The sequence below is a fragment of the Hemiscyllium ocellatum genome, chromosome 36 (assembly GCF_020745735.1).
Source record: "Hemiscyllium ocellatum isolate sHemOce1 chromosome 36, sHemOce1.pat.X.cur, whole genome shotgun sequence".
Taxonomy (NCBI): domain Eukaryota; kingdom Metazoa; phylum Chordata; class Chondrichthyes; order Orectolobiformes; family Hemiscylliidae; genus Hemiscyllium; species Hemiscyllium ocellatum.
Window position 1 is genome coordinate 13,102,752 of NC_083436.1, and position 15,640 is coordinate 13,118,391.

Here is a 15,640-nt window from a genome sequence, read left to right on the forward strand (position 1 = left end):
TTTCATATACCCATGAAGATGCCTTCTAAATGTAGTAATTGTACTTGCCTCCACCACCTTCTCTGGCAGCTTGTTTCATACATGCGCCACCCTCTACATAAAAAAAATTGCCCCTTAGATCCTTTTTAAATCTTTCTCCTCTCAACTTAAACCTATGCCCTCTAATTTTGGACTCCCCCATCCTCGGGAAAAGACCATGTCTATTTGCCCTATCTATGCCCTTCATGATTTTATAAACCTCTGTGAGGTCACCCCCTCAGCCTTTGATACTCCAGGGAAAATAGCCCCAGTCTATTCAGCCTCTCCCTGCAGCTCAAACCGTCCAACTCCATCAACAACCTTTAATGAAGTCTGTCAAGTTTAACAACACCTTTCCTACAGCAGGGAGACCAGAACTGAATGCAGTATTCCAAAAGTAGCCTTACCAATTACCTGTACAGTCCTTCTAAGGAGTTATGTCTAAGGTCAGAGATCCCAGGTGTTTGGAAGTGTCATGTTCAAGAGATCAGAAAGCTGATTGAAAGTGAGGGAGAGGCATGCCTTAGGTAGGTAGCAAGATCCTTCAAATGTCACTTTGTCTGGCACCAGCCTGTGCAATTCAAGCTGTCAGGCTGCTCACATTCTGTAGGCCTCCCTCTAGCATGATTAATACACCAGCTTTGGGAAATGCCTTTGGGCCATTAATTGTTAACTTATGGGCCTCAATAGGACATATGGGCCTCAATAGGACAAATGGGCCACCCAACCCTCCTGGCCCCCTCCCATAAAATTCCACACAGGTTCAGAGTGGCAGGAAGGCCCCCCGTTGTATCAGCCCCACCACCCCTGCCTTTAAACCCACCAGCAAGGGAGCATAATAATTCAGCTTATTGTATAAGTGGGAGTTGTTTTACAAAGTGTAAGCTGCATCTTTTTAATGAATGTTGTGTGCAATGGAACATACCATTTTTCCCAATCAACTAGCAGGTATATTGCATTAGAGGTCATGTAGCTCGGTCTCCCATTTATTTAAAAAGCAGAAACGCCATACTGTCAGACCCTTGCGTTCAGGTTAAATTCATCATTAAGATATATTTACAAGGGTAAATGCACAAAGTCTGAAGGCAACTTATTGAAAGCACAGTGCCTGACTTACCTGATGGATGTTATATAGAAGATGACTCATATGGAGGCCCTCTTAGAACCCTGACTGAGTTGAGGCATTACAAAGCAGTGAAGTGAAAACCAGAAAAGGGCCATAAATTATACCAGTTAACCTTTATATAATATAATGGCAGGGTTTATATCGTCTGTTTACTGTTGACACCTGCTGGTCGTTTAAATCACATCTTGTTCAATTCTGGCACATCTGTTAATATTTTTAAACAATATACAACCTGAACTCCTTTTAGAACAAAGTTTCCTTGATGGTTCGGCCATTTAGTATCTGATGTATTCATCTGTATTCTTGCATGATGTAACGCTTGCCAACAATTGAAACCATTCCTATGTCTGACTGGTGGAAGCTGGAGATTGTATACATGATTTTCCTCGTCAGTGGATTTAGCACACTAACAGTTCTTCATGCCTGCTTCCGGGAATTCCAGACATTATTTTCATCTTCTGTAAGCAGTGTGCCTTGTGAGTCATTGATAAAGACAAAGTACTGTGCTGCAGTTGAAGGGAGGCCATTTTGTTTCTATAACATCATTCAAAGCAATAAGGCTGGGGTCTTCACAAATTTAACAGGGACTAAGTTGAACACTCCTCAAAAATGTGTGCCATAATACAATATGCATTTGTCCAACTTATTACCTCAGATGCAAACAGCATGCCAACTTTGTGTTCCCTCATGATTTTTTTGCAAGAGTACGTGCAGCCAGCGCTAAAGGTACTGTTAACTGACTGCAAGCATCACCAATGGAGCCAATTCATGAGAGGCCAATATACTAAGCCTGTCACTAGGGAAGTTCAGACTACTTCCACTCAGATTGCTAATGTCCAAAGTCATTTGCAGGATGTCACAGCAGTCCATTCATCTGTTCTTGGGAATTCTGAGACATTGCTCCCTATGGTCACCATTCTCCCACCACTACCCTGGGGATTGGCAGCTAATCTCAGGCTTCCTGAGGGACTTCATGCAGGAGGGAGGTTCATTGGCTTTTGTGTGGAATTGTGGTTGAGTTGATTTGCGAGTTTAGTTTTGAATGTTTATTCGATGTTGTCACGATCAATAACAAGGGAAGATAAGGTTGGGAATGTTCTTACTGGTATCTCAGTCACATGAAGTGATCACAGACAGACTGAAAACAGCTCTATTTTTCTCTTCTGCATTTCAAGCTAGTCACAGTAGAGTTGGTGGCAAGCCCTGGGCAGACTGGCTCCAATTATAACCTGTGCTTTATTGAGTCCTGCCGGGCTGCTCCAAGTAGTCAAAACATAGTTTCAGCACTTGAGTGATCAACTCTGGAAGTATGATTTTCATTGTATGCATGCTTCCAGCCTCTGTGTGGGTTGTACACAGTGCCATGAGCAAACAATAGCCCTTGACAAACAGTTCACAGTGTCATTTGCCATACAGGATGTAATGCACATGACAAAGTGAACTGCTGCTGTGTAAAGGCATTGTGACTACTGCCATGAAACCATGCATTGGCTTGTAAGATACACTGCACATGGTCACACAGCACACACATATTGGACTCACTTTGGTAAAAGTACACCTCAAGAGTTAACATGTGCAGTCATTGGCATCCAAAACCAAAAGGAAGTGTGCAATCATTGCAGTGTCATGTTCTCATTCTGCCTGCTTCTTAAAGGCAAATCAGAATGAAATGTGTTCAGCACTCTTGGAATACAGAGTCTCAGTGACCTCCCTTATGTAATAGTGGGTGGCACATTGGGAGATATTGCAGGCATCACCTGCCTCATCTGATAAGGAACCAGGCTACATACACATTCACAGCCATGGTCCCCTTCTAAACACAATGCCATCCTCACCCTGTTCTAAGATTATAATTATAGCTGCAGCAGTTGGCAGATTTCACTGCAGGCCACCTCAGTGATGCACAGAGTTTTGACACACTATGCCTTGCTGAGACTCATGGAGAAAAAGCAGGATGGCTATGGCCTCTGCCTGAGACTCTCCTCTCCATCCTGCTGCTCCCTCATCTTGTAATTTGTCCTGCTCTGCATGCTCTACATTGAGTTTCCAAGACATGGTGTAATCCATGTCTACTACTGCATCCATGTATAGGAGTACACGGTTTGTACAGAAATTGTTGGGACAGTTCAAAGTTCTGAAGAAGGATCACTGGGCCTGAAGTGTTAACTCTGTTTTCTTTCCACAGACCTAGTGAGGTTTCCCAACAATTTCTGTTTTTGTTTCTTATTTCCAGCTTCCGCTGTTCTTTGGCTTTTTTGGTTTGCACAGAATCCTTGAAGTCAGGACAAAGTTGTTCAGCATATGCCAAACAACTTCCAGTGAATGTTATCAACTTTGAAGATCTGACAAAACCAGAAAACGCTTCCACAGTTGCAGCAACTGCCAGTAGAAGTCAATCAGCAAGTGACCTAAAAGGATTTGATGATCCCTTAACATTGCAGGGAGTGTCCTCCCTGCTACTGAAGGTCCATTCAACTGTGCATGCTGAAGTGATAATAGTAGATGGAGCACTGAACTCCGAAACCACAGCACTGGTTTTGAATTAATGTCTACTTTGCAAACTTGCAATGGGCACTCCCAGCACATGTGTTAATGCTCTCACCAGTATAACATCTGGTATGCCTTGCAGCAGAATTGTCTGCACACTGCAAGTACCATTTTTTGTGCGAAATTGTCACTCTTGGCACTGAGAAACCAAGTACTTCAGTGGAAGTATCAGTGTCTGTACTGCACCAAAGGATAACCCAAATATTGGGATTCAAGGGAAAGAGTATCATTATTGGCATGAACTGGGGTGAGATCCAGATACTGAGTGCTGTCTCTAGCATTCCCCACGCACCCATTTAATACTATTGTTCACAGAACCTTGCAGCTCTAGGAAAGTATCAGGAGACAATGGACTATAAATGATCATGTTTCCGAGCAAGTATCCTTCACACCCCTCACTTTCCTGAAAGTATTCCTTCAGTTCCAGCTGAACGCAAAGGAAAAGTAATGCAGCAGTTACTTCATTGCCACAGCCTGTGTCTAATCCTATCCTATTCCAATATGCGGGTCGTATTCTATTTGATCGGATGCAGTGCCATCAAACTGTTTTCTTAAAGGGAAATAGCCCACATCCAGAAAGAAATAATGCTGCCTCGATTTCTTCCTGCTGCTATACATTAGTCGTGGGGAAGAGCTCAATATCAGCAAGCAACTGAACTCACGTTGCTGCCAACAGGGAACCGTAATGGCAAGACTCATTTGGCAGGGGGTTCAAATCTTAATCAGCCCAAGGTCTCCTTTTATGAGCTGTATCCACATCTGTCTTACAGCTGGCAATACTGAGTGACTGTTTCATAAGCAAAGCACAGCCTTCTCATCGCTGAAGAGTCAGAATGAAGGAACTCTTCTTGCATCTGGAGGTGGGGAAACTGTGAGTAATGGCAGAAGTGAGAGGCTGTGAAGCCTGTCACCCACTGCCATTCTCCTGAACCTACCTCCTGTTCCACCTTGAAGCGGGGGAGGTCCAGTTAAGGTTCTCACACTTTCAATACACTGAAGGAACTTGCAAAGCGTTAATGCAATGATAAAATGTATCAAGTAACCTTTTGGTCGAAAAGGGAATTGCAAAAGATGGTTTTTAAAACCTGAAAAATAAACAAAAATCAATGTGGTGACCATGAAGAGTTCCATTTAGGTTGATACAGGTTCCTTATGGCTTCACTACATGGAAGATAGGAGCACCTCCTTCCCATTCCACACTCTTCTGCTGTTGGACAGGAGGAAGTGCAGTGTTAGGATAATTCCAGACCCATCCCAGGGTAAAAACTCCATTCTAGGAGGTTCAGAGTTTCATTTGGGGCTGGTGGTGGTTGTGCAGCACAAAGACTACAACAATACTCCTCAAGTATATGTCAACACACACAGTGAAATAGCCAGTACTGTCTTTTTTCATATTGCAGGCAGTTTTCCATTCAAATATTTAAGGCGCAGGAGATTGAAGTGGTTTGGCAGCTTCCTGGATAGTTTTCTTGACTGTCCTTTTGCAGTTTGACTATTCGAATGATCCTATGCACCTCTCACACATTCACCAACTCACTACACTTAACCCAGATGCTTGCAACCTCCCAGACAGTATGCTATATTTTGAGGCACAGTCAGTACAAGTCAGCTTCCATCTTATTCAGAATTGAATGATTGAAGAACTTTGAGGGTAATTTTGGAATGGCAGAATTCTACAGAATAGCAAATTGGCAGACTATTTTGCATTTCTCCTGCTTTTGCAACTACAGAACTACAGAGGTGTAAATATCTACTTAATATAATTTTTCTTTCTCCAAATTTCTCCCAACACTAAAGCTCTCCACTCAGCACCTATGGATCAGCTTGCTGGTGAAACTGATAATATTACCATGCTCTGTAGGCACCAACAGCTGCTGGTCTGTTTTCCTCTATTTCTCTCATATTTCCAGACACATTTCTCTCTGAGAAATAGTGATGTGGCACTGGATACTAGCCTCCAGTCACATAAGCAACTTTCTGTCACTGCCCACTGTCTCCAATTTTGGATCCATCTTGCCAAATTAGTCTGATTCCGTGTGTTTTTATCTTCTGTGTCAGTCGTCCCTGTGGGACTTTGTCAAATATTTTGCTGAAATCCTGTATAAATTACTCTAATTACACTACCTCAACTACACCTCTTTCGATCAAATTTGTTCAGCATGGCCTTCCTTTGACAAAACCATGTTGACAATCCCTGATCAAAACTTGCCTCTCCAGGTAAAGCTTAATTCTCTCCAATAGTTTTCCTACCAGTGATGTGAGACTCACATATGGATTATAGCGGCTTACCTTTATCTTTCTAAATCCCTGGTTTCTCTTTAACAAATGTGTGCCACGGCCTCTGACTTATCACCCTCCCCTTTCAGGATGCCATGCAGACATTCAGTGACATCCCGTGCTCCTAGTAGGTCAATATGCCTTCCTGGAGTCACATCTGTGACTGGAGGAAAGCTTGTCTGCACCCTTCGCTATAGGGAGTCACCTACCACTACTTCCTTTGGACTCCTGCTCCTCCACACTTGTTGAGTTGGGCCACCCATAACGCTGTGCTCCCCAGTGGGACCTTCACCCTCATCGATTTCCAACGCAAAAAAATGGTTATCGAATAGGATGCCCTCTGGGGTTTTCCTCTCTTCCTGCCTCACCCCTTTTCTCTGCTTGGTGGTCACCCATTCCATCTTTGACTGCAACTCGTTATCCTGGAGAGTGAGCTAAATCAGAAAATGTGCTATTCACGTGGCCTTCAGCCTCACTGTTATAACTCTGTACCTTCAGCCAATACTCAAGTTCCAAGGTGTTTGAGCTAGTGGCATTTCCTACAGGTATAGTCACCCAGATTGCCAGAAGCATGCAATAATTCCCACACGCTGCTGACAGTAAACACACTGACTTAGGCTCCCTTGTCAGTATCAATTAAATTTAAAGAACCTTACATTTGGGATTACTGGGAAAAAAGTTAAATTATTACCATGATTACCCAATTGCAAAACGCTCAAAATAACTGTAAAGACAGTGTAAATCACAATAGAATGTGATAAAATAGTATCGGGTAGTTGAAAAACCAATAAAGATAGAAAAAAGAAATACCTACCCATCACATACTCGAGATGTCGCACTGGCATGTTAACTCAATGTTGCAGGACTGTAGTGGCTTATCGGGTAAAAAATGAGGTCTGCAGATGCTGGAGATCAGAGCTGAAAATGTGTTGCTGGTTAAAGCACAGCAGGTCAGGCAGCATCCAAGGAATAGGAAATTCGACGTTTCGGGCATAAGCCCTTCATCAGGAATGAGGAGAGTGTGCTTATCTCCAAGTTCCTTTCCCTGTAATGAAGCAAGAGCCTATTTCTACAGGACAAGGTGAGTGGAAGGACAAATGGAAATGCAAACAAACAAACAGCTTCCTCCACTCCCCTAAATTCCCATTGATCAAACTGCAGCGACTTTTATTCAAGGTGCAGCTGCACTCATTTGCATGAGATGGTGATGTGAATTGTTGCTTTTCAGCCCATGATGACTAAATCTCCCACTGAAAAAGTTAAAAAAGAAAGAGGAGACTGCAGTCTAGAAATCTAGAAGGTAAAATAGAAAATGCTAAGATCAACAAATAATAGGCTGATCAGTATTTGAAAAGAGAAACTAAATTTTTGAGAGTTTAACAGTCATAAACCGGTAGTGGGGTTGGCAAGTATGTAGGTTGGATATACCAGTAGGTCTTTTTCTTTTCTTCATAAGATGTTATAAAGGCGAGTCATGAAAGTTGCTGAATAATTTACACAGAGAATCTCAGTGGAGCAATGAAAGATATCAGAAAGCCAAAAGGAAGTGAAAATGGCGCCAAAATGAAGTAGAAATTGGAGGGGGGGGGCGGGGGGCATGCAGACAGGGAAATGGGGAAAACAGTCAAGTTGTCAAAGTCAGTGTTTGTGCCTGAGGGTTGGAGGTTTCCAAAACACATTGGTTTTCAGGAAACCCTTTTTATTCAGTGAGTGATACCTTCTGTTGTCTTTCTCCTATTAAAATGTGCTTTGATCATTCTTGTCGACGTACAAATTACTTTGTTATAAATAAATGAAATACTTCATTCACTAAAACTTTAATGTATTAATAATTTCCATAGCAGCTATTGTATTTTATTGGCATTGTTCCAACAGCTGTTTTTATTTTAAAATGCAACATTTCTTTGTCTTATTGCATGAGCTTACATGGTATATGTTACCAGATATTTAATTTTATTTAATGGTTCTTTTCTCTTTGGGACTATAGTGTAGCCACTGGTTTAGGCCTCTGGGAGGTGATTAGGCACTGAATGTAATATTAATGTGCTATTTGCAGCATTAACTGTTACATGTAAATATGTTGGTTATCACAAATATGAATCAGACATTCTGTAAACAGGTAATGACTGGGTTTTAGCTTGTTGTGCTTTTGGTATGTTGGGCACATTAAAACCACGTTAGTACTGATCAATATGCACACTGCATTCAGAGCTCTCATATCAGTTGACTTCTGCCTGAATGTTTAATTTAGGGGCTCAGGAAATTCGACAGGAATTGATGGCTGTCAAACCTGAGCTTTGAGTAATAAAGAAAAATCTCATGATCTCAGGCTAATTGCAATCTTGGTCACGGTCAATGTTAAGCATCTTTCAATGGTGGTTGGTTCGGTGTAATCTAAAAGGACTAGTCGCAAAATGAGGCAAAACCCTCCCCACCCCAGTAGTCAAATGGGAATTGAATAACTCTCAATGTTGAATATATTGTCATCAGTGAAGCCCTCTTCCTATCATAGATATCTGGTGTAAATGAGTTGCTCTTTTAGTACAGAAAACCGATTGGTCAACTATTGTAAAGCTCAGTGTCAACAGTACAGGAAATCTAAGAGTGGCAATATTTTTTAGCAACAGAAAAACACAAATATGTTTGTACGAAATTGACTTGGAAAGTTTTGATGACAGATTGTTTTTTTTCTTATTGTTTCCAGATTTTGATGGCTGTATCTCTTACGTGACATACAATGGAGAGACACTGCCCTTCACTGGGCAGCACAAGGATGTTACAATATTGAAAAGCGACCCTTCTGTTAAGACAGGATGTAGAGGTCCTAACGTGTGTGCAAGTGACCCATGCTCAGGGGGACTGATGTGTGTGAACCAATGGTATGCATATGATTGTGTCCCACCCGGAGAATGTGCTTCCAGTCCTTGTCAGAATGGAGGGAGCTGCGAACCGCTTCCACAATCTGGATTTACCTGCACTTGCCCTGAACTCTATACCGGTGAAACCTGCAAGACAGTGGTGGCGTGTGTCGGTGTTCAGTGTCCCTCAGGAACTATTTGCAGAGCTGGGGTGGATGAAGGCTACACCTGCAGTGCTAAACCACAAACAGAGGAGCTTTCTTTGCCACTCTGGGCTGTCCCTGCGATAGTTGGCAGCTGCGCCACGTTCCTCGCTCTCGTCGTCCTTGGTCTGATTGTGTTTAACCAGTGTCGAGGCAGAAAGGCAAAAGTTCAAAAGGACGGGAAGTCAAACAAGAAGAAAGAGAAAAAGAAGAAAGGGAGTGAGAATGAAGGCTTCGATGATCCAGATCATCTCCCTCCATATGATGAGGAGCTGACTGTGAGAAAGCAGCCTGAGGGAGTTCCAAAACCTGATATAATTGAAAGGGAAAATCCCTACTTGATCTTCGACGAGACAGACATCCCACACACGACAGATACATTGCCAAGTGGGCAGCCCTGTATAGGCCCTGAAACAGAACTTGAGCATTATGACATTGAAAATGCCAGCAGCATCGCCCCTTCAGATGCAGACATTATCCAACACTATAAGCATTTCCGTAGTCATACCCCTAAATTTTCCATCCAAAGACACAGTCCACTGGGGTTTGCCCGACAATCGCCCCTCCCACTAGGAGCGAGCAGTTTAAGCTATCAACCTTCCTACAGTCAAGGATTGAGAACAGCCACACTGAGTCACAATACATGCCAAAATCCTAACCCGATGTCTCGGCATAGCCCTGCACCATTCTCAAAGCCAGGAACTTTCTACCGTAATAGCCCAGCAAGAGACTTGCACCTAGCAAGAAGGGAAGGAAGCCCTAATGATGTACATTCAGATGTTTGCCAGCCTGGTATTTTTAATTATGCTTCACGACTAGGAAGGAGGAGCAAAAGCCCCCAGACCATGACCAGCCATAGTCATGGTTCAAGACCCGGCAGCCGCCTAAAACAGCCGATTGAGCAGATTCCTCTGGAGACCACACCTCCTGTAGGATTGTCCATTGAGGAGGTTGAAAGACTCAATACCCCTCGCCCTAGAAACCCAAGTATCTGTAGCGCAGATCATGGACGGTCATCCTCAGATGATGACTGTAGAAGACCTCTTTCCAGAATGAGAAACCCAGCTGATGGTACGCCTGCCCCAGAATCATCTTCAGACAGTGACTCCCACGAGTCCTTCACCTGCTCTGAGTTTGAGTACGACAGGGACAAGCCTGCCGTTTACACTTCACGAGTGCCAAAATTGTCTCAAGTCAATGAATCTGACGCAGATGATGAAGACAATTATGGTGGCAAACTGAAGCCACGGAGATATCATGGTCGTAGGGCAGAAGGAAATTCTACAGTCCTACAGGCAAGTCATGAAGACTATAAGACACAACCCAAGCTTGGACCACATGGAGCTGCGGCAGGAGCTTTTAACTGGGACAGTCTATTAAATTGGGGTCCTGGGTTTGGGAATTATGTGGATGTTTTCAAAGATCTTGCATCACTTCCAGAAAATGTATCAACAGAGGCAAAAGAAGAAGCATTAAACACTGTTGCACAAAGTGCAGCTACATCTAATGATGCAGAGGCAGAAGAATATGTATAGATATAATTTATATAGACTGTTAACTTTAATACATTAATAGCTGCAATTCACTGTCAGTGAGAAGCTGTGTACTGGAACCCTTTCAAAACCATGTCCTGCTCTCATCAACCTTTGCCAGAAGCTGTAGCTCATAATTTTCTGCTGATGAAGAATTTTGTTCTGAGATGAACATTGTCTTTCAGGGTTCCACTACATTTACAGCACATGAAGAACAATTGCATTAAAAGCACATAAGGATCACAGTGATGTTTGTGTTCCTCAGTTGCGGAATATTTTTCCTGACTTTTTCTTTTCAGAACTGAAAACATATGTGTTTGATCTATTTGAGCACAGTGTGTTTATTATTCAGCCACTGGCACTAAAACAGCACACAAGTTGGCTAGAAATTGAAATAGTTGTGCCAATGTTGGGAGAGTGTTTCAGAACTGCCTTGGTATAGATTTCTCTCTCCCTCCCCTCACCTTCCGCTATACATTAGTCTGTCTTCTCAATGGGTGCAGTTTATTCTGTCATAAAGTAAATGTATCAGCACCCAGTAGAACTATGTGAACTGTTCAGTCTAGCATTGGAGAAAGATTCATTTTGTTATTTTAGCGTTAGGAAATATTGATCTCACTTGCTTAAAAAGCAGTGTTCCCCTCCATTGTTTGATATGGGGCCAATATGAGGGAAAACTTCAAAAAATATTTGGCCTAGTTTGGGATAGAGCTAACCTTCAAAATTCTGGTGCAAACTTTAAATTCTTTTCTGTGTTCTATTTTCAGGCATCTTACTTTTATACCATTTTAGTACCCTGTAACGTTTTTTTAAAAAGACAGCTCTGTTTGTTACTGATGATATTTTCTTATGAAGTTTAAAGAAAAATGGTTCATGTTTCTTACTTTCAGGGAAGGTAAGATTGAGTACATTTTGCATTTGTTACTTATGTAACACCAGTATTTTTTTCATTTTTGATATAAGTGTAACATACTGTATCCTTTGTACACATAAATGCCAAATATAGAAATAAACTATTTATTTTAAAAAAGTTATTATTTTTTTATAAGATGATTAGTTTGCTTTTAGTAAAATGATATTTTGATTTTTAAACACTCTCTTCTAATTTAATATTTGCCTGAGCTAAATGAAATCTGGAGACCTCATTTATCATATTGCTCATTCACTTTGAGCTTGACTCCTGCAAAGATTGAAACTGTGCTCAATGAAAGTAACCTAAAGGGAATCAATTTGGCTAATCTCACTTTCTAGACTAAACTGCACTGAATTTGACACTAATTGTCCCTAGGCAAGGACTGTCAATCAGAGGATTCTCAAGAGTGACTAATTGGGAAATGCAAGGATCATATTGGAGCAATAAGGATGGGCAAGGCATAGTGTTGAATCAGAAGGTGCTATAATTTGCACCTAATCTGTGCTTTATCCCACCCACGATGGTTTATCCTGACATTCGTTGAAGTAGGGAAATATAGTTAGATTTTCTGATGCAGCACAAAAGTTCACAAATAATCAATTTATACTTCATGATATATCTTTATTACATGCCATCGCAGGATTTATTTTTCACTGGCCTCAAAGCCAGGCAGAAATAGCTGTGTAACTCAGCCAGTTCATACTGGTACCTGTGTAACCATGTAAGACTATCAGATAGATGGATAGCATATAGTTATTGTTTATAAGAAATGATGTAAGAGTTTTTATTGCCTCTCTAGTTATATGAACAATATGCTTGAACCACTGAAATCAATGGATAGAATTTTCCCTTCCCTGGCATAGTGTGTGCAATAGCGAGACAGATGAAAAAATGCCAAGGGATTGAAACAAAATCAGAATCTCGATGTTAAGGTAAAGATTTCTGATATTCCTCTCCAGTCTTAAATGGCAACTTCAGAATCTTAGCATTGAGCGGTGACTACCTTATTTCCATGCATTTGCAGGAGGAAGCAATGGCCTACTAGTGTTATCCCTGCACTATTAATCCATAAATTCAGTTCATATTCTAGGGACCCAGGTTCAAATTCTGCCAAGGGCAGATGGTGGAATTTGAATTCAGTAAAAGAATGTGGAATTAAGAGTCGAATGATGACAGTGAAACCATTGTCAACTGTCGGTAAACCCCATGTGGTTCACTAATATCCATCAGGGAAGGAGATCTCTCATCCATTTCTGATCTGGCCTACATGCAATCCCAGACCCAAAGCATTGAGGCTGACTCTTAACTGCCCTCTGAACAATTAGGGATGGGCAATAAATGCTGGCCTAGCCAGAGATGCCGATATCTGTGAGGGAATTTTAAAGAAAGTCTAATTAAAGACCCGACTCACTTCATTTTATAAGCTATTTCGAAATCTTTTCTCATTATCTGAGAAGCTAGACAGTGGAAATTGTTAACAGCGTAATCAAAGTATGATGTAGAGGTGCCGGAGTTGGACTGGGGTGGACAAAGTTAATAATCACACAACACCAAGTTATAGTCCAACAGGGTTATTGGAAGCATAGCTTTCGGAATGCTGCTCCATCATCAGGTGATTGTGGACAATAAGATTATAAGATACAGAATTTATAACAAAAGATTACAGTGTCATACAGTGATATATTGAACAAACCCCCTGGATTATTAAGTCTTCCATCTTTTAGAATGCAGGTTTTGATTCATTAATATGTATATCCCTGATGTAAATCTGGGCCACAGCCAGAAGTGCTTTGCATTGCCCAGCACATGTCAAGATTCTTGGCACCAATGGCCATCTTTAAAATATGTTGTGCACCCAATCAAGCACTGGATCTACCCTGTACTGTTTGTGGAATTTGCCCCAGACGTAGGAGATTTGGGAAATTGGCAAACAGGGATTTGAAGGTCCTGGTGGACATGTTGATGCAGACGAGGGATACCATCTTCCCACAGGACCAGCAGAGGAGGCCACCACACCACATTTTGCCAGCTGGGTCAGTGCAGTCTCAACCTTCTGGAGGAACGCCCAGCAATGCAGCAGAGGGTGATTTCTACCAGGTTAAGTGCCTTCATCCGCTGTCTGCCACCTCACCCTCATACTAACTCTGTTGCCACACCCACCTCCACACAAGGGTACACTGTAGCCCTCTCACTGCCATAAATGCTATCATCCCTCATTCAAACTCATTCACCCAATGCTCCTAGACCAGTAACTATGCATGGCCTCTGTGCCCCCTACTCACTCAGTCAGACTACCTTTTCTCTACTACACCAGCACTAACAGTGGTACCAGCCACTTTCATTTCACTCAGTCTCTCCTTATGTCTCACTCCAGGAGCAAACAGACCAAAATAGGGCAGGAACAGTACAGCGTTTGGCTCCTCATCTCCAATGATCCTCCCAAGAGGTTGGCCGTACTTACCCACAATCCTGGGTTGATATCATATGAAACCTTTGACTGTATGGGATCCCCTGACTTCATTGAGGACTCTGGCTTTGAGACATGGTCATTTGGTTAAAATACATGCTGTGTATTTAACACATAGGTTGCTAGTGCATGCTGTAAATGTGATATTGAGATAGGATGGGGCATTACAACAAACTCCAGCTCCTTGATTGATGACTGCTAAGAATCCTGATTAGTTGCCTGGCTACCTATCTGCGCTGAAGTGCTGTCAGCCTTTAGGGTCTGGCTCAGGGAGCAAAGCACATAATGGCAAGGCTTAGCAGAGATGCTATGAGCATCCAAGTAGGCACTAAATAAAATGTGTGCTAAGAGGGCAAATGAAAAGTCTTGGGATGCCCCTGGTCCAGTTTGTGAGCTGATTTCATGTCCTCACACACAGTTTCCTTGCAGCAGCAATGCACTGAAAGGTTCTGGTACACTCCAAATACTGCACTGAAGTGCCGATGCATACTGTAAATGATGCAGTGATGATGCAGTAAGACCAGTCCATTTTCGATGCCAGTCTCCACAGACATGGGATGCATGTGGTATCTGGCCAATGATGGTACCTTAAGATATTGCTAGATGTCCAAGATGGAGGTCCAGAGAAGCAAGCTGAGAACTGCAGTTGCCATGGTACCCCTCTGCCTTTCATGTTGGGATCTCTTGGTGTCTAGTTCCTGTCCAGGTTTGGAGAATGGTAACGTGCATATAATTTGGCAAGATTTGGTGTAAATGAGAGTGATATTCAGTGGTCATGCCTGTTAGTAGGCCTCTTACCACTTGCTAGTGAGAATGTTGTCTCAATGTCCGGAACTTGTTTGGGAAATGTGAAATTTTAATCTTGACATCAAGAAGGACTTCACCTGATACCTCACTCAATTTTCCCAAATTTTCTGCCAAAGCCCACATCCCTCAGGGCCTGAGATGATTTTATTCCACACCATCATGCCTTCTGTTGGAGCAACTCAAGCACCATTTTGGCCTTGAAACACTTCATTTTGGAGCTGAGGGACACTTACAATTACATGCTACTACGAGGATGCTTTGTACACAGGAGAAAACGTCACATCCATTCATCCGAATAGGATGCATCTTCCAGTTCTTAGCTTGCATTCTCAGTGTTCACTTATATTGTACTTCACAATGCCTTCTTAGTGCATAAGGTTTTCCATGCTCCATTACAGATTGCCAGACTCTGTGGCTTCCATTGCTTTCTCTCACTGAGGGAGAGGCACACAGCATGTCACACTGGGAAGCAGTGGGCGTGGATAGATGTGTGGCTGCATGGCAAACCTGCAGCATGTGCCATCAGTTTACATGGCAAACACATTCTATTTCCTTCAAGCATGGCCATGTATGAATTCAAAGGGGAGAAGTCTTAGTCTTAGTGTGGTGAAGGGTCAGTCAGGGGGGGTACTGCCACAGTCAGAATGAGTTGCTCCTCTTCCAGTCAAGATTGACCATGGTCAGTCAGGCACTTAGATCCCTGGATTGTGGTTAATCTGTTTCCTTGTCTTCTGGGAGCTGCACCATGCTCATTTACCAAGGTCAAATGTAATCAGTTCAGCACCATGGAGACCTAGGTTCAGGAGTGGGCCAATTCGTGCCGCAATGAGACAACAGCAAAGATTGTATTTGCTAGAAATGGAGGGAAGCGAAGTTGATGGTGAATTGTAAG

At 42.4% G+C, this 15,640-nt stretch overlaps 1 protein-coding gene across 1 annotated transcript in view; it reads left to right on the forward strand.

The window, feature by feature from the left end:
• fat4 (FAT atypical cadherin 4) overlaps positions 1–11,462 on the forward strand; it is a 308,318-nt gene extending 296,856 nt beyond the window's left edge. The window contains exon 17 of the mRNA XM_060851445.1: positions 8,673–11,462. Coding sequence (XP_060707428.1) covers positions 8,673–10,564 — 1,892 coding nt within the window. The 3' untranslated portion in view covers positions 10,565–11,462. The remainder of the gene's footprint in view (positions 1–8,672) is intronic.
• Positions 11,463–15,640: the final 4,178 nt, after the last annotated feature.